Source organism: Phyllosticta citriasiana (assembly GCF_038021145.1).
Source record: "Phyllosticta citriasiana strain CBS 120426 chromosome Unknown IWZ02scaffold_9, whole genome shotgun sequence".
Lineage (NCBI taxonomy): Eukaryota > Fungi > Ascomycota > Dothideomycetes > Botryosphaeriales > Phyllostictaceae > Phyllosticta > Phyllosticta citriasiana.
This window is the reverse complement of record NW_027117286.1, coordinates 1092304-1114873: the sequence shown is the minus strand read 5'-3', so window position 1 is coordinate 1114873 and position 22570 is coordinate 1092304. Positions and strand designations below refer to the sequence as shown.

At 54.7% G+C, this 22570-nt stretch overlaps 8 protein-coding genes across 8 annotated transcripts; 4 read left to right on the top strand and 4 right to left on the bottom strand.

The window, feature by feature from the left end:
• The first annotated feature begins 104 nt into the window (after positions 1–104).
• IWZ02DRAFT_315471 (exoribonuclease 2) lies at positions 105–3967 on the top strand. Its single transcript, XM_066764124.1, has 4 exons — positions 105–639; positions 787–1064; positions 1113–3046; positions 3096–3967. The coding sequence occupies exons 1-4, from the start codon at positions 330–332 to the stop codon at positions 3871–3873; spliced, it is 3300 nt and encodes a 1099-aa protein (XP_066621312.1). The 5' UTR covers positions 105–329; the 3' UTR covers positions 3874–3967.
• A 1598-nt stretch (positions 3968–5565) lies between these two features.
• Positions 5566–7499, top strand: IWZ02DRAFT_456304 (galactose mutarotase-like domain-containing protein). Its single transcript, XM_066767847.1, has 6 exons — positions 5566–5649; positions 5718–6066; positions 6215–6336; positions 6383–6571; positions 6622–7018; positions 7100–7499. Exons 2-6 carry the CDS (start codon positions 5808–5810, stop codon positions 7339–7341), a joined length of 1209 nt encoding a protein of 402 aa, XP_066621311.1. The 5' UTR covers positions 5566–5649; positions 5718–5807; the 3' UTR covers positions 7342–7499.
• Positions 7500–8195: 696 nt separating this feature from the next.
• IWZ02DRAFT_522459 (uncharacterized protein) lies at positions 8196–10340 on the top strand (the record flags this gene model as incomplete). The annotated part of the gene is made up of 2 exons (XM_066770837.1): positions 8196–8558; positions 8657–10340. The coding sequence occupies 2 exons, from the start codon at positions 8196–8198 to the stop codon at positions 10028–10030; spliced, it is 1737 nt and encodes a 578-aa protein (XP_066621310.1). The 3' UTR covers positions 10031–10340.
• IWZ02DRAFT_315440 (flap structure-specific endonuclease) lies at positions 10341–13351 on the bottom strand. The gene is made up of 3 exons (XM_066764123.1): positions 13208–13351; positions 13024–13160; positions 10341–12976 (listed from the first exon to the last, which is right to left on the bottom strand). Exons 1-3 carry the CDS (start codon positions 13219–13221, stop codon positions 10581–10583), a joined length of 2547 nt encoding a protein of 848 aa, XP_066621309.1. The 5' UTR covers positions 13222–13351; the 3' UTR covers positions 10341–10580.
• A 395-nt stretch (positions 13352–13746) lies between these two features.
• IWZ02DRAFT_483287 (uncharacterized protein) lies at positions 13747–17979 on the top strand (the record flags this gene model as incomplete). The annotated part of the gene is made up of 1 exon (XM_066769161.1): positions 13747–17979. One exon carries the CDS (start codon positions 13747–13749, stop codon positions 17977–17979), a length of 4233 nt encoding a protein of 1410 aa, XP_066621308.1.
• A 970-nt stretch (positions 17980–18949) lies between these two features.
• On the bottom strand, positions 18950–19351 carry IWZ02DRAFT_315409 (uncharacterized protein). Its single transcript, XM_066764121.1, has one exon. It carries the CDS (start codon positions 19257–19259, stop codon positions 19014–19016), a length of 246 nt encoding a protein of 81 aa, XP_066621307.1. The 5' UTR covers positions 19260–19351; the 3' UTR covers positions 18950–19013.
• Positions 19352–20822, bottom strand: IWZ02DRAFT_315408 (TLC domain-containing protein). The gene is made up of 2 exons (XM_066764120.1): positions 20135–20822; positions 19352–20058 (listed from the first exon to the last, which is right to left on the bottom strand). The coding sequence occupies exons 1-2, from the start codon at positions 20615–20617 to the stop codon at positions 19444–19446; spliced, it is 1098 nt and encodes a 365-aa protein (XP_066621306.1). The 5' UTR covers positions 20618–20822; the 3' UTR covers positions 19352–19443.
• A 530-nt stretch (positions 20823–21352) lies between these two features.
• On the bottom strand, positions 21353–22557 carry IWZ02DRAFT_315412 (uncharacterized protein). The gene has a single exon (XM_066764122.1). It carries the CDS (start codon positions 22476–22478, stop codon positions 21453–21455), a length of 1026 nt encoding a protein of 341 aa, XP_066621305.1. The 5' UTR covers positions 22479–22557; the 3' UTR covers positions 21353–21452.
• Between the last annotated feature and the right edge of the window lie 13 nt (positions 22558–22570).

The following is a 22570-nucleotide window of genomic DNA, read 5'->3' as shown; positions in this document are numbered from 1 at the left end:
CCTCTCGCGATGCGGGCCCCCGGCCGGCCCTTTTCTTGGCACGTCGCTTGGCCCGAGCACCACCTGCAGCTGCTCTCGGCGACGCGCCGCGTTCCATCTTGCACGTTCAACCAACGTTGATACTTTGCACCCGCTTGTCGCCGCCGACCTCTGTCGCATTCTTACACGGAATGCGCATTGAGCACGTCGATCGCTTCTAAATCAATCTTGGGCGCTGCCCGCGTCCCGTCCGTCGGCTCAACACTCCCGTCGCCTTCAGTTTCGCCGCCGAAGTCTCTTCCGCGCCCTCGACTTGAGCCAACGCGCGCGACTCGTTCTTTCCCGCAACCATGGGTGTTCCGGCGCTGTTCCGATGGCTCTCGCAAAAGTACCCCAAGATTGTTTCTTCGGTGGCCGAGGAGAAGCCACTTGAGTATGCCGATGGCTCCAAGATGCCCGTTGATACAACAAAGCCAAATCCAAACGGCGAAGAAATGGACAACCTATACCTTGACATGAACGGTATTGTCCATCCTTGCTCTCATCCCGAAGACAAGCCGGCGCCCGAGACCGAGGAAGAAATGATGTTGGAAGTGTTCAAATACACGGAAAGGGTGGTGAATATGGTGCGGCCGAGGAAGATTTTGATGATTGCTGTCGGTATGTCGAGATGCCCCCGCCATGGCAATCTTCGAGGAGTTTTACTCTTTGGGGATTACCACTAGCCGCACAGAAAACATGTCACAAGGGATTGCGACTGTTTCTTCGGTCGTTGTCTCTGTTCAACAAACGTGCTGACATTTGCAGATGGTGTTGCCCCGCGCGCCAAAATGAATCAGCAGCGCTCACGTCGTTTCCGTGCCGCTCAAGACGCCAAGCAAAAAGACGAAGACCAGGCGGAATTCATGAAGATGCTCAAGTCAAAACGAGAGACGAGCGGAGAAGAAGGTGTCCACGAGGAGATTGTCAAGAAGACGTGGGACAGCAACTCGATTACGCCGGGAACGCCATTCATGGACATCCTCGCCAAAAGTCTGCGTTATTGGTGTGCCTACAAGTTGAATACCGACCCTGCTTGGGAAATGGTACGTCCAGATCGCACGAACACCTCGTCAAATGCTGACACCTAGCAGCTGAAAGTCATCATCTCCGACGCTACCGTTCCTGGAGAAGGTGAGCACAAGATTATGGAGTTTGTCCGCTCGCAGAGACGCTCTCAGGGCCATGACCCCAATACGCGCCACGTCATGTATGGATTGGACGCCGACTTGATCATGCTGGGTTTGGCGACTCACGAGCCGCATTTCCGTATTCTTCGAGAGGACGTCTTTTTCCAGGATTCCAAGGCAAGAACCTGCAAAATTTGCGGCCAGACTGGTCACTACGCAGATCAGTGCAAAGGCGAAATCAAGGTGAAGCAAGATGAGCACGACATCAAGCAAGCACCAGTAGCGGAAAAGCCTTTTATTTGGCTGCACGTGTCGATCCTCCGTGAGTATTTGGCCGCTGAGCTGAATGTACGGAATCAAGGGTTTCCATTTGACCTTGAGCGGGCTCTCGACGACTGGGTCTTTATGTGTTTCTTCGTCGGCAATGACTTCCTGCCTCATCTTCCCAGTCTTGAGATCAGAGAGGGCGGAATCGATACCCTTATCGCCATTTGGCGGGATTGCTTGCCCGCCATGGGTGGTTATGTTACCAAGGATGGCCACGTGGACTTGAAAAAGGCACAGATCATCCTCCAAGGTCTTGCAAAGCAGGAAGATGCTATCTTCAAGCGACGCAAGGTATCAGAAGACAAGAGGGAAAGAAACTTCCAACGTAGGAAAGAAAGGGAAGATGCAATCAGAGCACGTATGGAAGCTGGCGGGCGCAAGCGCCCAAGGGTATCCAACGAGGGCTTTGGAAACGGTCCCAATCCACCTTCGGCCGGCAAGGGCGGAAGGAAAAAGGAGACGGCTGAAGATTTTATCAACAACGTGCCTCTATTCACACCAGGAGAACTCCAGTCAAAAGAGGCTAGATCGATGACTCACGAGAATTTCGTGAACAGAAAGGCCATGTTCCAGGCGAACCAGGCCACTGCCAACCAAGCAAACAAGAGCGCGGCTGCCATGTTAAAGGAGAGCTTGAAAAAGCCTCCCGGACAAGCGCCGGAAAGCTCCAATGGAGCAATGGATGTTGAATCCACATCCGCTATTCCAGGTGGCGACTCGACAACCTCGCCGCTTGGAAAAAGAAAAGCCGAGACGCAAGAGGTTGAAGGTGCCGAGACTCCAGGCCAGGAAACTCCCGCCACACTCACAGCCGACGAGCCTCCTGAGGACACTGTCCGCTTGTGGGAAGATGGTTATGCGGACCGGTACTATGAGCAAAAGTTTCACGTTGACCCCTCGGACCACGAGTTCAGACACAAGGTTGCAAGAGACTACACTGAGGGTCTTGCCTGGGTGCTTCTTTACTACTTTCAGGGCTGCGCGTCGTGGACTTGGTATTATCCCCACCATTATGCACCATTTGCCGCCGACTTTGTCGACATTGGTGACATGGAAATCAAGTTTGACAAGGGCAAGCCATTCAAGCCTTACGAGCAACTGATGGGTGTCTTGCCTGCCGCGTCCAACCATGCCATTCCCGAGGTGTTCCGACCCTTAATGACTGATGAAGATAGCGACATTGTCGACTTTTATCCAGAAGACTTTGTTGTAGACCTCAATGGGCAAAAGGTGGCATGGAAGGGTGTTGCGCTCCTTCCCTTCATTGACGAGGAGCGTCTTTTGAAGGCCATGGGAACAAAGTATCCCTTGCTGACAGCGGAGGAGCACGCTCGCAATGAGTTCGGCAAGGATGTGCTCCTTTTCTCCACAAGTCATCCGCTTTACGAGGAAGTCGCCAAGGTTTTTTACTCGAAAAAGCAGGACCAAACAAAGCACAAGCTCGACCCTCTGGTCAGCCAGGGACTTTCAGGCAAAGTTGAAAAGAACGAAGACTATCTTCCCGAGAGCGCCTTGGTTTTTCCACTAGAGACCAAGGGCATGCCGGATTTGGACGAGGACAAATCGATCAGGTGAGTAAGCACACTTTGTATTTTGACAGTCGCTAACAAGTCGCTACAGTGTACACTACGAAATGCCTAAGTCATCCAACGTACACAAATCGATGCTCCTGCGAGGAGTGGAATTTCCTCCGCCAGCTCTCGACTCGGCAGATGTCCAAACAATCGCAAGTCGTGCCGAGCACTCGGGCCGCTCGCATGGCGGCGTGCCCCTGCGCAACGACGACCGCGGATACTCTTCCCACAATCAGAACCGCTACTCGAATGGTCCTGGTCGGGATAACTACCATAACGGCGGCCAAATCAACTACGCACCTCGTGGTGGTCCTCCATCTGGCCCTGGTTCACGAGGCCCTGGCGGGCAGCTCAATCCTGAGAACCCCTTCGCCGCCTTCATCAACCCCAACTTCAACCCAAATATGGGTCACCCACCACCACCCCCACCGCACCGTGCGGCTGCCAATGGCTGGGTCCCGCCTCCACCCAACGTTGCGGCTGCGAACGGCTTCATGCCTCCGCCGCCCGGACGTGGCGGACCGCCAAACGGCGGGGGGTACGGTGGCGGATACGGAGGTGGATCTAACAGATCTGGAGGCGGAGGATATGGAGGCGGAGGGGGTGGTGGTGGTGGATACGGCGGCGGAAGACGAGATGACCGTTACACGCCTGGCGGCGGCAATCGTGGTGACGACAACTACAGACCCGGCCGCGATGACGGCTACAGCAATGGGGGCGGCGGTGTAGGTGGAGGATACCGTGGAGGAGGCAGAGGCGGCGGCCATGGACAGGGCGGTCAACGCGGAGGTCATCGTCAGGGCAACCCGTACGGCAGGCGTTAGCAGCATCGTGGGGACGGAACTGCGAACACACGGGATCATGGACTAGGCAATTGAGGCAGAGCTCATGCTCAAAGCAAGCGCGCCCCAGGGCCCCCTTGGCGTCACGTCACTGAGAGTCTTCACCCTCTGGAACACAATGATGGGAGCTGGTCGCACCGATATAGGATCCCTGGATTGATAGAGAGGCATTAACGCTGGCACTGAACGAAGACGGCGACTGGGAAGGAGAGACTCGGTGTTGGGATTGGTCGCATTTTTCGCTGGCGCGTCACAGAAGAAGCGACACAGAAGAAGCGACACAGAAGAAGCGACACAGAAGAAGCGACACAGTGTTCATTTGAGTCGGGCATTGCTTTTGCCCTGTCGAATTTCGAGATAGCGACGTTCGACAAGTGAATGCAGGGGAATCAGTTTGAACATCTTTTGAACTGCAGAGAGCTGCTGGTGTCTCCCAAAATTTGGCCCATGTCTTGAGTGGTAAGTCTGTTCTGCCCAGGAGGCATCAAAGCAGGTCGTCGTTGCGTATCATGCCATCTGTGTTTTCTGGAAGTACATTGAGATACCAGCCCGCTTGCCTTACCTCCAAAGCCGACGCATCCGCCAAACAAGTCCGCGTCTTCGCCGGCAAGTCCGGTAGCCAGCGGGGATTGGTGCATCAAACAGCCGAGTTGGGATTGCTGCCCAGCCAGGCACAGCAGGCGGGTCTGTCTTGCAGTGCAAGCATGCATCTGCACCGCAGCAGCTTTGGAATGAGGGTGGTGAGAAGACATCGGGTTCTGGGAAGGGTGGAGGAGATGTGGGACTTGTACGCTGCCAAGGAAAGCTTGGTGTTAAGGTTATTGCGGAGATGGAACTTAAGAGACGAATTGGGAAGGCGTGACATTGTGGAAGTGGTAATGCAGTACAAATGTTTTTCTTTTTCGTGATGCTCAGTTCAATTGGTGCAAAGAAGTCGGAATGTACCGTATGGTATGCTTGCAGCACATTGCTTTGTCGTCTTCTGGATGACTGGAGAACTACTCTTGTTCTTTTGCGGTACATCCTTCATTGAAATCGACGAATTCTAAGGTGAGTTCGTCACCATGTAAACCGCCATGGCTCAATTCCAACGGCCCCTCTTGCACAAGAGCATCAAACAGCATACCAAGCATCGACTGCCCCGATGTCTAGGCCGGCGTCTAGGCGAAACGGACGGCAAATAAAGGGCGCTGGACGGATTTGGGTTTTGTTGGCTGATTGCGGGAGGCGGGCATGTCCTTGTTTCCCCACCGTTCGGCTCGAACAGGGATGCAAGGAGGCGTCGATGCGTCGTAGAGACGAGCAGGTCGAGAAAGGCGGTCGGGAGAGCTGCGCAATGACATGGGCCAGAGGTCGTACGCCATCGAATCCTTCGAGCGGGGCTGCCGTGTCAAGAGCTCACTCACGGGGGCCTGAGATTAGGTTGTGCCATGATGGGTTGAGACATTCGACGGTGGTTGTGGAGGCGGGAGCAGCCAGCTCGACAGCCGAAGGTGAATGTTCTCACGTCAAGACGGCATGCCGAGACAAAGTAAACAATGGAGAACCGGAAGCAGGCCGTCGCAAAAGGTTGTTCCTGAAGATGGTTCCCTGCGCGTCTTTAACCGGGCCAGCTCCCAGCCACCGTTGAGCTTGAGGGTCATGCGTGGGTGCGGCTTGCGGGGTCGGGGTCGGGGTCGGGGTACCATCAGGAAGAAGACACACACGTAATGTTCGACTCTGCTGCTCCGGGTACTTGCATTCGCTATTGCGGCTCTGGCAAGTTTGAATCCTTATTAAAATCCCGTCGCCCTTGGCTTCGTCTGACAACTGTCCCGCCGTCGCAGCAACAACCTTGGACATCCTTCAATCATCTATATCACCGCTCTTTGTTCGCTCCTTGGACCACTGCGCGACAGCTTGCATCAACAACGAAGATGGTCGCCACGACCGTTTTCCAAACGGCCTCGACGCTGCTCCTCTTCACCTCCGCCCGAGTCTCAGCCCAGAATCCTGATGGCAAGTACACTATTTCGGCCGAGGGCATCCGCGCCAACTTCATTCCTTACGGCGCCGCCATCTCCAACCTCTTCCTGAACGACTCCAACGGCGTCGAGCGTGACATCGTGCTCGGCTTCGACAATGCAAGCTACTACAGCATTGACAAGCTTCACCCGCACTTGGGCAGTGTTCCTGGTGAGTTTTTGCACTAATCACGTTTTGTCGACGTTGGCCATTATTTGATTGGAGCCCGTCTCCCGCATCGAGCGATCCCATTGGCCAGCCGCCCGTTTGTTCCGTTTGATTTCGTTTCTCTGGTTGGCTGACACGCTGGCGTCGCAAGGTCGCTACGCCAATCGCATCAAGAACGGCACTTTTGAAATCGACGGCGTCACATACAACACCGTCAAGAACGAGCATGGAGGTGTGAATACACTGCACGGAGGGTCCAATGGCTGGGACTGGGTATGTTGGTTTTCAAAGAAAACTAGCAATTGCTAATCATTTACAGCGCAACTGGACAGTTGCCGCCCACACCGAAAACTCCATCACCTTTACGATTTTTGACAAAGATGGCGAACAAGGCTTTCCCGGAGACGTTCAATCGTTTGCCCAGTACACGCTGACGCCCTACACCTGGCACTTGAAGATGGGCGCAACGGCTCTAACTAAGAAGACGCCCATCATGCTTAGCTCTCACGTGAGTCCTTTGATCAAGTCACTAACTCTCCGATGCTAACCTCACACAAGACATACTGGAATCTCGACGGCTTCCAGAACAATGATACGGCAAATGCATTGAACCACACCTTTTCCCTGCCCTACTCGGGCCAGCGCGTCGGCGTCGACAGTATCCTGATCCCTGACGGCACCATTCTGCCCAATGAGAAGGGCTCCGTCAACGACTTTTGGAGCGCCCCCAAGCAGATCGGCACCGATATCTTCAAGCCCGAAATCAAGGGCAACTGCGGTGCAGGATGTTCCGGCTACGACAACTGCTTCATCGTCAACCGCGCGCAAGACGGTCCATACGATTGGCGCACCAAGGGCCCGGTCGCCAGCCTGAGCAGCGACTTTTCGGGCATCAAGGTCGATATTTTCACTGACCAGGATGCGTTCCAGATGTACTCGTGCAACTCGATGAACGGTTAGTGGTCGAATTACCCAACTCGCCTTTCCCCTCTGGTTCGCGATGCATTTTTGAAGCTGTTTGCTGACTAGAGCAAAGGAACCCTTCCCATCAAGGCAACCCAGGGCTTCTTCAACAACACCAACCGTCCACGCGTTGTCGAGAAGTACGGCTGCGTCGTCATGGAAGTCGAGGACTGGATTGACTCGATCAATCAGCCTGAGTGGCAGCGCGAGAAGAAGAACATTTTCGGTCCCGAGACCGACCCCTACGTCCTGCAGGCCGAGTATCGCTTCACTGTCGGTGGCAATGGCGCTACCAGTCGCAAGACTGAGTTGTGATTTCAACCGCACGGCCAAATAGAGGGGAAAGAACGGCGGCAAAGTGTAGTTTAATCATTCTTGGATGTGTAATGAAGCTTAATGATACTCCCTCCATGCGTGTCCTTCCACTTCTCTCACGCTTCAACCATTGAATTTTTCTCTATTTCTAATTCTATGGAAAGAATACTTCGACTGCCTCAAAACAACAGCCAAAAATCAAAAGTAACAGTGATGGCACTGCAAGTACAAATTGGCCTTGGCATTTGCCCTACGGGTGCTCCTTCCGGCATACCCATAGGTCGCCTTTGTCTATTTCAGTGGCGTGCTTTGCTCTGTTCTCGAGCTTCAAAAACAATCTCGACAGAGTGTTGACATCGCGGCAGCGGCTTCTTTGTTTCTTTTTAAAGAAGTCAACAAGGGAGTCTTTTCCGCTTTGGGACACTTCGAGCTGATGCAAACCTTTGCGCTACATTTTTGCCATACGAATGTCTGCATCTTCGAAGAAAGCAATACCATTCTGTACATGAGTCGCGTTTTTTGCTTACTTGTGGGATCGCCATTTAACACATTGGAGCTATTTAACACTGCACAATGTTTCTTTTTTGATCTTTCCCTCCTGTTGTCCGGCGAAAAAGAAAATCTCATCGGCGTTCTCGTTACCATATCTCAAAGCAGTCCCCATCGCCTCTTTGTGTGTTCTGCCCTTTTCTCTCTTTCCGGGATTTTTGGCATTCTTTGTACATCAACACGAAAGCCCAACTCTTAAACAGACATTGCACACTCAGCTTCCCAATGCTTTCCGATCGATACTCGAAGGCTCACACGCGCCAAAGAAGACCCATCTCATCCCCATCATCACAGCCACCACAAAAATGGCCGACGACGAGACGTCGCAGAAACCACAACAAGATTCCTCAGAGAAATCTTCAGAGGAATCCTCAGACGACTCTACATACGAAAGTACAGGGGAATCTCCCGAGGGACCGCCAGAGACGCCCTCGGCGCAGCAAGGACGGGCGCCCTTTAACTGGATCCCGCGACCAATGCGGCCCTCGGAGCGGCAGGAGCGGAGAGAATTTCTCGACAACATTTTAAGGAGAGAAGGGGCAGTGAAGCGCGCTCATGGCGCTCTTCGGGCGACGGTGGAGGCCGACGGCCAAGACGACACGGGCGGCATCGGGGAGCACGATCGCGTCGCGGAGAACGATGATTTGGGGTCGACTTGGTTTGGTCCGGTGAGTCAGTTGTCAGGGGGGAGGAGAAGTGCAAAAGGGGGCTTGATACTTGGAAGTGTTGGCTGGCTGGCTGACTGACCACCACCGCGATGATGCAGGCACTTCAGCCGGATCCCTCTTATCTGCAGCAGTGGCAGCAACGCCAGGGCATCGATCCCCAACCGAGCCCTCTGATGGCTCTGTTCGAGTTGTACGCCCAGGGCGAGAACCGCATACCACTTAGCGGGCCAGATGACCAGTTTGTCATTCTGGGCGCGGAGAGGCGTCGGGCTCACCAGATCGCCGCCTTCAGCCTCGTCCGTGGGCACCAGGTGTTCGACCTGGAGGAGGTTCAGGACGAGAACCAGCTCACGCTGATTTATGTGCACAATGTGATTGTGTTTGATAGACACAGGGGTGAGTGGATTCCCAGGACCGCTCCTACACGAAGCAGCAACTTCCTCCGAACTTCCATCCATCTCTCCATATTCGCCCAGCCCCCCCCCCTTTTTTTTCAACAATCACAGACAACTGCTGGTACATTACTGACAAACACATCCCTCCGCACAGGATCACAAACAACCTGGCTCCTCCTACTAACCGGCTCGACCTCGCTCCCCGAAATGCAAATCATCGCCATCCCCTCCACCGCCGTCACCGCCATCACCACAACTCTCGACACCGAAGCCAAGCTGCAGCACTCCATCACCGTCGACGGCATCCTGCACGACGCGCCGTCAGCGCAAACCGCCGCCGCCAACGGCACCCGCGCGCGCCGCGTCGTCCACACCGCAACGAACCATCTGCAACTGACGCGCCGCTTCCTGCCGCTGACGTCGCCGTCGCTGAACGCACCCCAGATGCACCGCTGGCGCGCGTTCGTCGCGCACTGCTCGCTCGGCGACGTCGCGCTCAACATCGTCGGCGAGCGGCGCGAGGTCGAGTTGCGCGATTTGGAATTTTATGATGGCGAGGATGATTTGGGGGAGGACGAGGGTCTCGCGGCGTGGGAAGCGGTGCGAGGCCGCGAGAGCGACGCCCCGCGTGGCTTTGGTGCTGCGTCGGCAGCTGTTGCGGCGGCGATGCAGGACGGCATGCAGTGGGTTGCCTGGCCGCAGGGCGAGGGGGACCAGGAGGAGGCGGGGAATGGAGAAGGGTCTTCCGGGTATGGTGGTCAGCGCGGTGGCCAGCGCCGGAGTGCGGATGATAGGCAGGGTCGCGGTCGTGGCTATGGAGGCTATCAAGGACGCGGTCAGCATTTCGCCTATGGAACTGGGTACAGCCGTGGTTATGGACGTGGTTACGGCAACGGCTACGGTCGTGGTTACGCGAGTGGGTATGGGTATGTCAGTCGTCACGGGCCTAGAAGCGATGCTGGACGCGGAGGGGGACGCGGGCGCGGTCGTGGACAGGATCGTGAGCGTGGTGGTGGGTCCGGGTCCGGGTCTGGATTTAACCTTACGGCGAGGAGGGCGATGGAAAGGAGGCGGTAGGCCGGGGGTCTTGATAAGATTTTGGAGTTTAGTTGGCTGTCAATGGATGTGGCGTATGTGCTTGTGGTAATATGGCAGACTGTATGCTGCTTGACTTTGTTTGAATCGGAAGGTCGACTCTGATCTCTGTATCTCTTGCAGCTCCGACGAGCGTCTTCCACTTGTGACCTAAGCGCCTGCGATGAAAAAGAAAGGTTCCGTTCTCTTTCTCTTCTGTCTCCGGCTTGTGCCGTGAGACTGACGACCCAATCGGTATGTCAAGAAATTTGCTTATATCCTGCCAAGTCCCAAGTGCGCGAGCTCAGAAAGAAGAGACTTGAAAGAGGCTGGCATACTTGGGTATCAATGACGACAGCGTATTCCGCGCCAAAAAGAGTACATGACTCCTACCGTATGTGCAAGTATCCAATCTTGACAAAGGATTAGACCAAGAATAGTGACAATGAAAGAAAGATTTTCCCAAACACCGAACGACCTATAGCCAGCCCAAGTAAGTAATGTACCGAAACTCCATAGGCATCGTCTACGCGTAATTGTCTCGTGTCATTTTCTAGGCACCGGTCAAATCCAACATCTCGACACCACTTTCCCTCCACGCCTTGCGTTTTGGTGCTGCCGATTTCTTTGTAATTTTGGCCGCATTGCTGGCCATGCATGACTCCTGCGAGGAGCCCGTCAGGTCCAGATGCTCCGTATCTCTGTCGACAAACATCCAGCCTCCTTCGAGGCTTTCGCGCACCTTGATGGCGCGCTTTTTAGGTGCTTCAGCAGAGTTCTTGGACGATCCAAATACGTTGTCGATCCGTGATGAGCTAGGCGCAGCCGGGGAAGCTATTCTCTGCGTGTGCATCTTAGATTTGCTCGCGGTCAAGCTTGGTTTCGGAAATGAGTCGCTCGAGCGATCGCCTCTTGCAGGCTGTCGCTTAGAGTTGGTGACCGTGGTGTTGTTTGACGTTGATGAGAGCGCTTCTCTGTTCCTGGAGCGAGTGGGCACTATAGAAACATCGGCAGCGTTCTTGACCGCGTCTGCACGAAGTTGTATTGGCGAATTTGTCAGGTCGACTTGTTCCACTTCATCCAAGGATGGCAGCGTAGCTGGATGTCTCTTGGAAGAGGCGCCATGCCAAGATCGCAGAGACTCTTCAATTGAAACCTGCCGCTTTGAGGGCGAGTCCTCGACCGAAGATCCAGCAGTGCTTCGATTTTTCGAGCTTGATGCTGCCGCCTTTTTGCGCCCGAGTTGAGGAAGAGCGATGGCTGGCTCGTCTTGGACGGGGTCGTTAGCACTCTTTGTGCGGCGAATATTCCGGGCTCGTTTGGTAATATTGGGAGACAGGTAGTGCTCGTCAGCTGTCTCGGAGAAGGAGTGAGATTTTTCTGTAACTGGCTCAACAGGTGATGAGCACAAGTTGACAACGTTGGGCATAGAAGCTGAACATTCAGCAGTCCTTGAACCAGATGCATCTTTCTGTGGACGAAGCGAACCGGTCCGTTGCCCACCTGTCTCTCTGATTCCCGACAGATCCAGCCTTTCCACGCTTGGTGATTTCGCCCTGGTTGGTTTTTCTGATGGTCCAGCATTGGACTTGGTGACAGTCGTGAACCGATCGAGTGCACCCAGTGGCATTCCGCCTTTTGCAGGAGGCTTTTTGGCCGTCACTCTCCTCGGCTTCTTCTCTTTTGGAGCATTCTTCCTTCTCTGAGCTTCCTGCCAGTCCTCGACCTTGATCGGGACACCACATTTGACAAACGAATCCATTACCCAGTGTCTTTCCAGCTGGTCTGGATCGTACTGAGTCGGGCGCTTCGTGGAACCTTCCCCTCCTTCTGGATTTTCAGCTGAAGCCAGGTCGGCTTCTATGTCAGCCAATGACTCTTCGTTGTCCTCGTCCTCGGCGTCCATATCAATAATGACAATCTTGCTTGGCACGATGGCAACCCGTAATTCGTCCATTTGATCTGTTGAGAAATGTTGCCTGTGGCCGTGTATGCTTACCACCAACTGGCCCTCGTCTTCGTCAAGTTCAGCGGTGGTCTTTTGGGATGCCATCTCAGCCGCAATCCTCTGACCACGTAGCCTAAGTGCCCGCGGAAGCAAAGCAGGAGCAAGGTTGCGGATAAAGTGCTTTGCTCCAGTTTTGCCCTGCCACTTGAAGACCTCCACGGTGAGTTCGCGTACTCCAGCAAGGTCTATCTCTCGGTCCCAAGAGTTTTCCACACGAAGACGAAGACGTTCAAGGGCTTCTGGAGAGGATGTTGCAGGATGGGTGTAATATCTCAAGATCTTCATCCGTGGAAAGTCTTCCGGCAGCGCAAGGCTGGCATGCTTCGTTTTGAAATATTTACTCTTGTTCGTCCGGAGCTCTTCGGCAAGGTCCAATTTCCATTCGTCAAGTCTATTTTTGTCACCAACCGGTAGCTGACAGAGTCTCTTGCCAAATCCAGCCCGAGCAGCCTCGCAAGCGACCTTCGGACCGCACCCTGGAATGCCCTCTGTCAAATAGTCGCCACCGCTCATCATGGCCACGAGGATCATTCCCTCACGATCCAGACCAGATTCAGTCTTTATTTCCACCGAGTCGTACAGATTGAAGTGGGTTGCGCTTTTCCCGGATTTTTGATCTTGAGAGGGACGAATCGTCATCCTGCTTCCAAACATGAGTGTGTCGACATCCTCACTCAGCACCATATCGACAATGCCTGATGTCTGGAGCAAGGCACACTCAGCCTCTGCTTCGCCCGGTGCGTCATGGAAAGGGAATCCGAATTTCTTCAGAACTTGCTTCGCAAAGTACTCGGGTATGGAGGCGAAAGTTTGCCCGATTTTCTTGTTGCGCTTTTCAGAGGGTTTGTTTGGACCGTCAAAAACGAAGAGAGGTTGAACCGACAGCTTCATCAAGCGGAGCAAGCGGTAGAAGAATGTTCGCATGGCGGGATTGGTGCCACCTGCGATACGTTAGCGGTGAAAGTCTTTTGCGAGGGAATGAACGAACCCTTGGAAGATTGAATCTGAACAAGCCATATCGCAGTATCTATTGCTATGCGCAATGGGCGATGTTTCTCGTCGAATTTCTGGACGGCGAGTTTGGCTAGGGCTACCCGGATGCCCGGGCCAATCTCCTTGTAAATGCTGTCTAATGTTAGTGTTGTTGCTGTCGCGTGTGCGACTCGACCCACCCAGGGATTCCCATCACGCGCACATGATGTTGGGGAAGTGAGAGAAGATTCTGCGAGCGATAGGCGGTGCTCAGCGAAGCCGGATGGCGCGCGCCTAGGAAGATGGTTTGATGCGCATCGACGCGCGACTTGAGGTGATGTCGTGGGTTGTCGAGAGAGGGAGGGGAAGGGCCGGTGTTTTGCCGACTGTTTACAAACATTGTCCGGGGGACCCAGTTACCGCCTGCGCAAACCACTCCACCCACCATCTTTTACCTGGGCCACCATCGCTACCATCGGCATTTCAGCAACGACTATTCAACCCTCTGCAAACACTATCGACATAAGCTGCCTAGCTTTCAACTGAGCACCATCGTTGCGTTGGGTAAGATTGTATCATGTAACCGCCTTTTTCCGCGGTGCTTCCCATAAAGGCCCATCTTTTGCACATCTCATTCATCAAAAAACCATGCAGACGCCCATTTGCTCGGCTTAAGTTTGCTATGACTGCATCTAATGCGCAAGCAGATCGACTCTGAAAATCCACAAGTCAAGCGGCCATGTCTTTGTCGTCGTCGCCAGATCCTTTGTGTCTGGTAACGAGCTCGCCTACAAAACATGATCCAGATTTTGGGGCTCTTAGCAGGAGCTCGAAGCCCTTGGCATCTCGATCTCCAAATCTTCCAAGCTCAGATCCATTTGCTCCATCGTCAAAGCTTTCGCCTTCAAAGAGCATTACTATGACCACGCCAAAGGGCAAGGATGGCTCCCCTTGGCGCATCAAAGTAACTGTTGAAGCTGAACCTGGTGATTCACAACATGAGAACTCGATGAGTTCTCCGACTTCGAAAAGATCTACGCGCATCATTTCGCAGACCACATCCGTCCCACTGAACGATACTGAAGGCCAATCACCAGCCAAAAGAAGAGGCAGGCCTCGCAAGTCAGACACGGCTCCTGTGACTAATACTCAAACAAAATCTATCCCGCTCAATGATGGATCATCCCCAGCCAGGCGAAGAGGAAGACCTAGGAAATCCGATACCGTTCCCGCTCTTGCTTCTCAGGTAGAAGGCGGAGCCGAGACCAAGACTGGAGCATCATCTCCCACCAAAAGAAGGGGCAGGCCCCGAAAATCTGATGCTGCGAAAGAGTCTCCCAAGCCGCGCACACGTACGCCCGTCCGCCGGACCAGGAGGTCTATCGTGAGGAGTCCTGAGGGATCCCGGGAGTCTTCAGTCGAGGATCCGTCTTACAAGCCCAGCTCTCGACCTCAGACGCGCAGGCCTGAGCATGGAGGAAGTCAAGTGCCAGAGCCAATTCTGGCCAACCCTATGTACGGCCCACGATCACCAGCCTCACCGCATGCAGAGCCAGATGTTGGAAATGACGCGCCGCAGACGGGGAGGCCGACGCGCACAACACGCACATCTGTGAGGGAACGGAAACGGACGCCAGACAGCGACGTCTTTAGCGCATTACCAGATGTCCACACCGACGATTCAGAAGGTCAAGAGGATCAAGAAGACACTCCCCGGGCAGTCACATCACAATCTCGCGATGATGATGCAAGCATGTGGCAGTCCATGATTTCTCATCAAAACAATAACCAAGACGCTCCCTCTGAAGAGAACGAAGATTCGGAGGATGAACTCGACATTGTGAGGCCGGATGAAATCGGGGATACTACCATGCTCCACAGCGAAGAATTCAGCATGGTCTCTCTCGACTCACTTCCAAGCATGCAGGTAACTCGCGGACCAGAGCAGGCTGGAATGCCGGGGCCTAAACCACCGGCGCACGCAAAACCTCCAGTCTTCAGGACAGATCCAGTCCCTAGACACCGTACCCAGATCGCTAGCCGCAATGCAATCTCCTCTCCGATCCCAGATGTCAACGACTCAGTCGCGTCGGTCTCGTACATGCCATCATCTCCACCAGTCAGGTTCCCAGTACGTACACCCTCCGGCAACCAGAAACTCAAGTCGCTCTCTGCTCCGCCAGCTGTTGAGCACCCTCATTTTCCTCCTCCGACGGCTGACACTCCAAAGCTTTTGAACGTTGTCAGCGCTGGGAAAGCGCTCCAAGGCGTGCTGGACGGGGAGGAGGAGGTGACTTCTGCGAGGCGAAACTCAGTAGATTCACTTGCAGGATCTCAACAGACCAAGGCCGAAGTTCAACCCGCAAATTTCCAAGCTAATTCAAGAGAGGAACCTCATTCCCACTTCGGTGATCAGCTGAATGAGTCAACTCGATCAATGAGGCCGGAAACATCTAGCGGAGTCTCGACGCCTCACGACTCCGCCAAGAATAATGATACAACGGCATCCGATGGAAGCGTTTTTGATGGACCAAGCACCAGCTCTGCGCAAAATTCTTCTTCCCATCACCGCCTTCCAACGCCAGAAGAGAGCCATTCATACTCACTCAATTCCCCGCCTCCACCTGTATCACAACTTGTTACAGAGCACTCCGCACTGGAACCAGCAGCGCAACCCACACAGTTGATCAGCCCGGCCAGGAGCCAGCAAAGTCAAATCTCCGAAGAAGATGACTCTGGCGCCCGGACTCCAAGGTCTGCGGCGGAAGACCATCATGAACCAGAGCAAAACATTTCAGAGTTGCCTTCGAACGTCGACAGTTCTTTGTCGCAGAAGCCTGGGGAAAATTTTGACGCCTATTGGCAAAGGCGACGCGAAGCGATTTCACGCAGAATTGCCGAGGCTAGCCCCGGAAAAGTCATCTCCATTAGCTCAGAGGCTTCCAGTGGGAGCGACGGGTCTTCTGAGTTGCCCCAGAATCAAGAAGGTACCAAAAGCCTGGGAGATGACATTTGGGAAGAAGAGGCTAGCCGTTCGTCCGAAAGCCGTGCTGCAGCTCGACGCGAAAGGCGTGAAAGAAGAAAGCAAGCGGCGCAACAGTCACAAAATTCCAGTATCTTGAACACCTGCGGTCATGGGCACAAAGAGACGACCAGTAGAACGCCACAGTCCTCAGGCCGCGGTTCCTCGTCCAGACAGGAACAGGCTGCTCCATCATCTTCTGGCTCTCGCGCCCAGGACTCTTCCAACAGACAGCCCAGTGCTTCCCGTAGCTCACAGAGGGCAAATCAGAGCAATTTCAGCTCGGAGGCGAACGGATCTGATGACACCGGTCTGTTTTGGAGAGGAAGCTCTGAGCCGCGACAGCCCTATCAGGGTGCTCAGACCAGGAGGGAAGACGGTCTCTCTGCCATCATGGACCAGATCCACACACCTCAGGATCAGACTCCGCAAGTAACTCCACAGAAGGTGCCGGTGCTTAAAGCGCCCTACAACATGGGTGGAGGTTTCAACTCTCCTGTCCGCAGCAGTCCGCTGAGGCAGCAAGTCATGTTCTCCTCCCCCTCGGCCATTAATAGCAGCCCGTACCAAAAGAACCAAATGACTGTTGAAAGCTCGATGATGGACGAATACGTCGTCGAGGAGCCAGAACCAGAGCCGTCTGAATCTTCAGACATTAAGCAGTTGCGGAAAGAACTTTCGGCTCGTCGTCGCAGCAGCGGCGCTTTTGAGAATCGTCGGATGAGCCAGAGATATGACGAGGAGGATGAACAGGTTGAGAAACAGTTTGAAGAAGAGCGGACTCAGAGACTCTTGTTGGATCACAGCACCACCAATCTTCCAAAGGACTACTCGGCCCCTAGCGTTGCATCTGTTGAGAAAAGCCAACATTCAAGGCCCTCAGCGACTCGTTTGTCGGCCCAGTCCAGGTCGGGGGGAGTCAGCCGTCCACGCAATTCTCTCTTCGATGGCCCAGTTCCCAGACTTGCGCCTGGCCCTGTCAGACCCAACGGAGATGACACACTCAGAAGTGTTGACACGACCCATGACGATAGTATGGACATTGATGGTGAGGAGTACTCTCAGTCCTCTGCGAAGCAAGAGCACTCTCACATGATGTCGCTGAACATGAACCGCTCCTATCCTCGTCTCTTCGAGGAGCAAAACAGAATGAGTTCCCGAGGACAAGGACAGCTACACAAAGCGCCATCTTCGAGCAACCAGACGGAACCGCAGTCAGTGCCGCAGCAGCAAGGAGGCGGGCTATTAGGACGAATTTGGTCCAGCATCGCGCCCTTCCAGCAGGAGTCCAAGCCGGCCGCACCTACTCAACCTGTAGCTGCACAGCAACCCATCCCACGGGCCGTACCCAATCCCTCAATCAGTGGAGAACCTACCCCGTTACCCAAACCAACCCGCCTCCGCCACCACAAAGACCTGCCGAAGCTCAAGCCCTTTAGCAAGACGCATTTCCTCACTCTCCAGCACATCTGGTCGCGGTACCTTACGCATCCAGCTGAATTCTCACTCTCGCACACGTCCAACCAGCGCCTCGTCGCGCAGCCCGTCTTCAACGATTGCCCAACACCCATCCCCGGCGTCCACGGACACCCCTCCTTCCTCCCCCTCGCCGTCTACTTCGACATCACCTTCCGCAACCGCGGCTACGAGGTCAAGTTCCCCGAGGAGCTCATCGTCGTCGCGGCGCTCTTCATGACGCTACTGAGTCTCGACGACGAGGCCGCGTTCATGGCGCGGTATGGCGAGACGCTGCGGTGGGAGGAGGTGCGGAAGAAGGGAGAGGGCAGGATTGGTGGCTTCGAGGTTATTCAGCGTCTCGGTTTTCTCGAGGTTGGTCGCATCATTCGCCGCCATGAGGCTCTGGGCAAGCCGGTCAGTACGGTTGGTGGCGCGTATGTGCGTTGGCCGATTGCGACGCCTGGACCGGGATGGGTACCGCTGCCAAGGTAGAGCCTGTGTGTTTTTGGTGGGTGTTTTCTCGTGTTGGATGGCTGTTGATTGCTTTGATGTGCAATCTTTCTTTTGCGTCGTAGCGGACGGCTCTTGGGTCTTTTTTCCTACTCGTTTTGTGTTGTCGTTTGGATCTAGGGGAATCGGGACTGCCCTTATGTCTTTATTTTTGTTTACGGCTCTTGAACGACTGAGATGCTTGATTCATTGCCCCCATCTTTTTTCTTCTCCCTTGAGTCTTCATCCTCACGCAAGGTAGCTGTATGAGTTTTATGGACCTGTGTGGGCTAATAAATAGTGCAGTACATGAATTTTTAAATACTCACCATCTTCGAGTCACATTTTCCAAAGCCAAAACCACATCAACTTACCTCTGGCCTCCTCATAAGTCTCCCCTACTTACCTGTTCACTTCCCTTTCCTTCCCATATCTCCGCCTTTCCCGCCCCATCCTTTTCATTCCACACCGCCAATCCGCCTCCCCATTCCAGCTACATGCCGATCTAAATGCGTCAAACAACCCACGCCGCACCGCACCGCGCTGTCGTGCAACGAGCGAACGAACAAACGCATTGTCCGCGTGCTTTGCTTGTATAAGGTGGGTCTGGGGTTGCTGCCAGATTTGCGGTTGGATGGGTTTGGCGTGAGGCAAGGAGGAAGGTAGGAGTAGGTTGGTTAGTTAGGGGTGTGACGTTGGGTTGAGGCGCGGAGAGAGGAGGAGGAGGAGGACTAGGGAAGAGTGGGAAAGGGTACTAGACGGCTGTATGGGACGTAGTGGGTTAGAGTGAGCTTCGGTTTTGTCTGTTCACACAGAGGTAGGGCAGCTTCGAGGGGTTTGTCAGAGGAAAGGGAAATTCAGAGTTCCTTGCATCCAACACGTGTATCGCAAACACACTTAGTCTGGGCGATCAGCACATGAGGATGGAATCCGTTCTGTATCCTGTCGTCAGTCTCTGCACGTCAGTCTGTCCGTCCGAAAACGTCTAATCAGTTCCGTTACTCACAAAGATAGGCAATCATTGACAATGACTAGACTCAATTCTCTGGCTTCGTCACTCCACGCGATGCCAGATACACACTCACTCGACAGCATACACTCTGAATACGACAAGAAGGGCTAGCTAGATGGGCGAAAACGCAAGATATGACATCGCTTCCATGGTGCCTTGACTCGACCTGATGGAAAAGGAAAAAGCTGAACAGAGCAGAGGGAAATCTATGCACATATGAGGGCGCAGGCCAGACCAGACCAGACCAGACCAGACGGAGGGCGCCTCGCATCTATCCCATTTCGTAGGCCCAAAGGGCCGCCGATGGTGTGTCACCAATCGACGCCTGTCGCAGGAGTCGGCGCGCCGTCTGCTGCCGTGAGGGTGCCTTGGCCGTCTATCTCCCGGCCGCCTGATCTGAACCGCACACCACTTGGAGACTGTACTGTAATATCATCGACGGATGCTGTGCGGGCTCATCCGCGCCGCCGACTTCGAATCTCGGTTTGAGAGACCTCGACGGTGCGTCTTCCATCATCGTACAGGCCCCTAGCGACGACGGGGTCAGTCTCGACGCCTGTGGTCGTGCCATTTATGCGCTCAACCTCCTCATCCGTGTCGAGTTCGATTCCCTCGACGAGCACCTTGTCCTCCTCCTTCTTGGCCTTCTTCGCGGGCCGCTTGGTGCCGAGCGGCGGGTCGAAGCGCTTGCGCACCGCCTCAATCATCTTGCCAAACCAGTAGAAGTTGAGCGAGTTGAGCGTCAGGTTGGAGGCCAGGTATGTGCACGCGAGCCACATCGGCACCGTCTGCTCGTCGCCCGTAAAGCGCATCATCTGGCTCGTCGACGTGTCGGCAGGTCCGCTCGGTTGCGTCAGCGCGCGGTAGACATCGTAGAAGCAGCGAATCGACGAGTAAGTGCCCCAGCAGAGGCGTGCGGCGAAGAAGGTCCCGATTAAGAGGAAGCCGTTGTAGAGCTGGAGCTTGGAGCCAGTCAGGTTGAGCTTGTCGCAGAACCAGTGAATGTTGAGAAAGGGGCTCGACAGCTCGTAGAGGATGAACGTCGTTGCGTAGTAGTTGACAAAGGGGCGCTGCAGGAAATCACGGAGAGTCAGTAATTGGCCGATCTCGGCGCCGGCGCAGCTCGTTTGGAGCGGGGATACGTACGAATCCGAAGCTGAATACTGCCAACGCGCTGACTGCGTGGGCAAGCAATCCAAGTCCGAACTCCTTAACGTAGCGCAGGCTTATCCACAGGTCCCAGACAAAGTATCCGCAGGCCAGAGCCTGGACAAGTCCGCACCCGCCAGTGTACCCCCATATCCGCCCTTTCCAGTTCATCTCGGCGCGCTCTTCATCTACCCAGTGTATCCACAGCGCAACTATGTTGATCAAGGTGCTTTGTAGCAGCGACACGACATGGACGTCCCAATTGATGCGCGTCCGCCGGTTGAATTGGGTATATATCTTGGGAAAGAAGCGGGCAGAGAGCCATGGCGAGACAAAGGTACAGGTGACGTGATACAGCAGCGCAGCGAGCAGCACTTCGTGTATGTGAATTGGAAGCGTCTTGAGGCCCAGACGGTCGGCCAAGGGCCCGACGGCTCGCTGGAGAGCCTTGGGGGCCTCGAATGGGAACGGGTCGAGCATGGTGTGCGCCGAGGACGAGGGAGGCGAGGTGGAGAGCGAGCCTGTAGGCAGCGAGGTCGAGCGGGGCTCTGGAATGGGGAGCGGGAAGTTGGTGGGGAGGGAGGAATTTTTTTAGATATTTGAAGGCGCAGAAGACATGATAAGGAGGAAGAGGTCGAAGCGTGACTGTCGGAGGAGCACGCGAGGGGGAGGCTTGGTGGAGGTCAGGAAGTAGTTGTGAGATGGGAGAGGGTACTCCAGGATCCCTGCACCGCACCACCAGCTTCGATTGTTGGGACCGCCCGTGAACCCCGAGTCCCTGTGACTAAGCAGCCAGCCAGGGAGCGATGCCGGCCCATGCAGCAGCACGCATGCGGTCTTAGCCTTCGTTTGTTTGGCACATGAGATCTTTGACGTTGAAGATGCCCCGTTATGGACATCTTTCTGTTTGATTTTGTCCTGTGCTCAAAGCACCTTGTGTTCCCGCCTGCAACACGCGCCCTCCTCAGCCGGCCGAGGCATGTGATGCTCGTCGTCCATCCAGAACGCAGCTCTACACCCGCTTCACCACATGACGTTGGCTTGATCCTTCGTTGGTCTTCCTCTATCTACGGCGGCTCGTCTCCAAGCATCAATGGCGCATCACTTGCTGTGTAGCACCAGGTGTGCAACATCCAGGCCCGGCGCTGTGACTGGCAAAAGGAACCAATCCAAGATGCGCGCCTGTCTCTGGCCTTGCGACATTTCAACGCCGCACATCTCTTGGATTCACGGCAACTGTGGCGCGCCTGGGGCTGGAGACTGGCTCATTCTCTTCAGAACATCCATCCAATCTGAATGGCTTCTGTCGGGTCCTTCATCCAAGATAGATGTTCTCACGCATCCTTTGTAGATTCTCCAAGAAACCACCAGTCTTCTCCGGTGCATCTACTATGCCCTCTGCTCTTGTGGGATCCGCTTTCCTTTGTGGTGGATTTCGATTGTTTTTGCACTGCCTGTGACGGTCCTCGGCAAGCCTGACCAGGCCATCCACAAATCTCGTGCGCGCCTTCTCTTCGGCAGTGTCTTTCCAGACTTGAGAGAGTTCACGGAGCGCCTGAATGCGTATTTGCGCAGCCTCCAAGCCTTCATCCGTACCGATGATGAGTTCAGCAATCTCATTACGCAGTCTCTCGGCGAATTCTCGACCTTTTTCTTCGCGGCTTTGACTCTCTGATCCTGGCTCGGGAGCAGATACAGACACAAGAGACGAGGCAAAGGAAACCTCGGAAGGGGCCAGAGTCCACTGCATGGCTTCGCCAAAGACTTTGATGACGCTCTCTAGGCGCGAGCGAACCAGCGTCAAAGTCCGCAAATGGTTGAGATATTCGGGCTCAACAGAGGTTTGAGAGCCTCTTCGTAAAGCATCTGCGCTGGCAGTGCTGGGCCTTGTCGCAGATTCGTCAGGCTTGTCGCTCGAAGGCGGTGCGCCAGAGGCCGACTCTATCCTGAGGCCTCCAGGAACAAACTTGGCCACGTCATCTTTTAAACCGTCTGTCAAGGCCTCGGACAAACCAGCAGTCTCGCCCCTCAGAACTTCGACTTCGTACGCAAGCCTAGCGCCGCTCCGCAAAATGTCGTCGGTCATTTGGGTAAGGACCGCCGACAAGCGCGTAGTCTGAGCATTCAGCTGCGACAACAACGTCTGTGTTTGTACCGAGAGCTCTGACAGAGGGACGTCGGATGCATTGCGAGACCTGGCGGTTGACAGGGCGGGCAGAACGGCGTTGAGGTGGTCGGCAGGGTCGAATTGAGGCTGAATAAAGGGCGCCAGGGACGGATCAGAGACGTGGGAGGATTTGGGCTCAACGGTGGGAGGGCGGTTGGCGTCGGACACGGCCATGGCGACGAGGCTACGGGTTGTTTGGTGTTGGGAGGGCACCTCCAAGGCAAGGTACAGTACATGTACTGTAGCCTGGGCCTGGACCCGCAGGC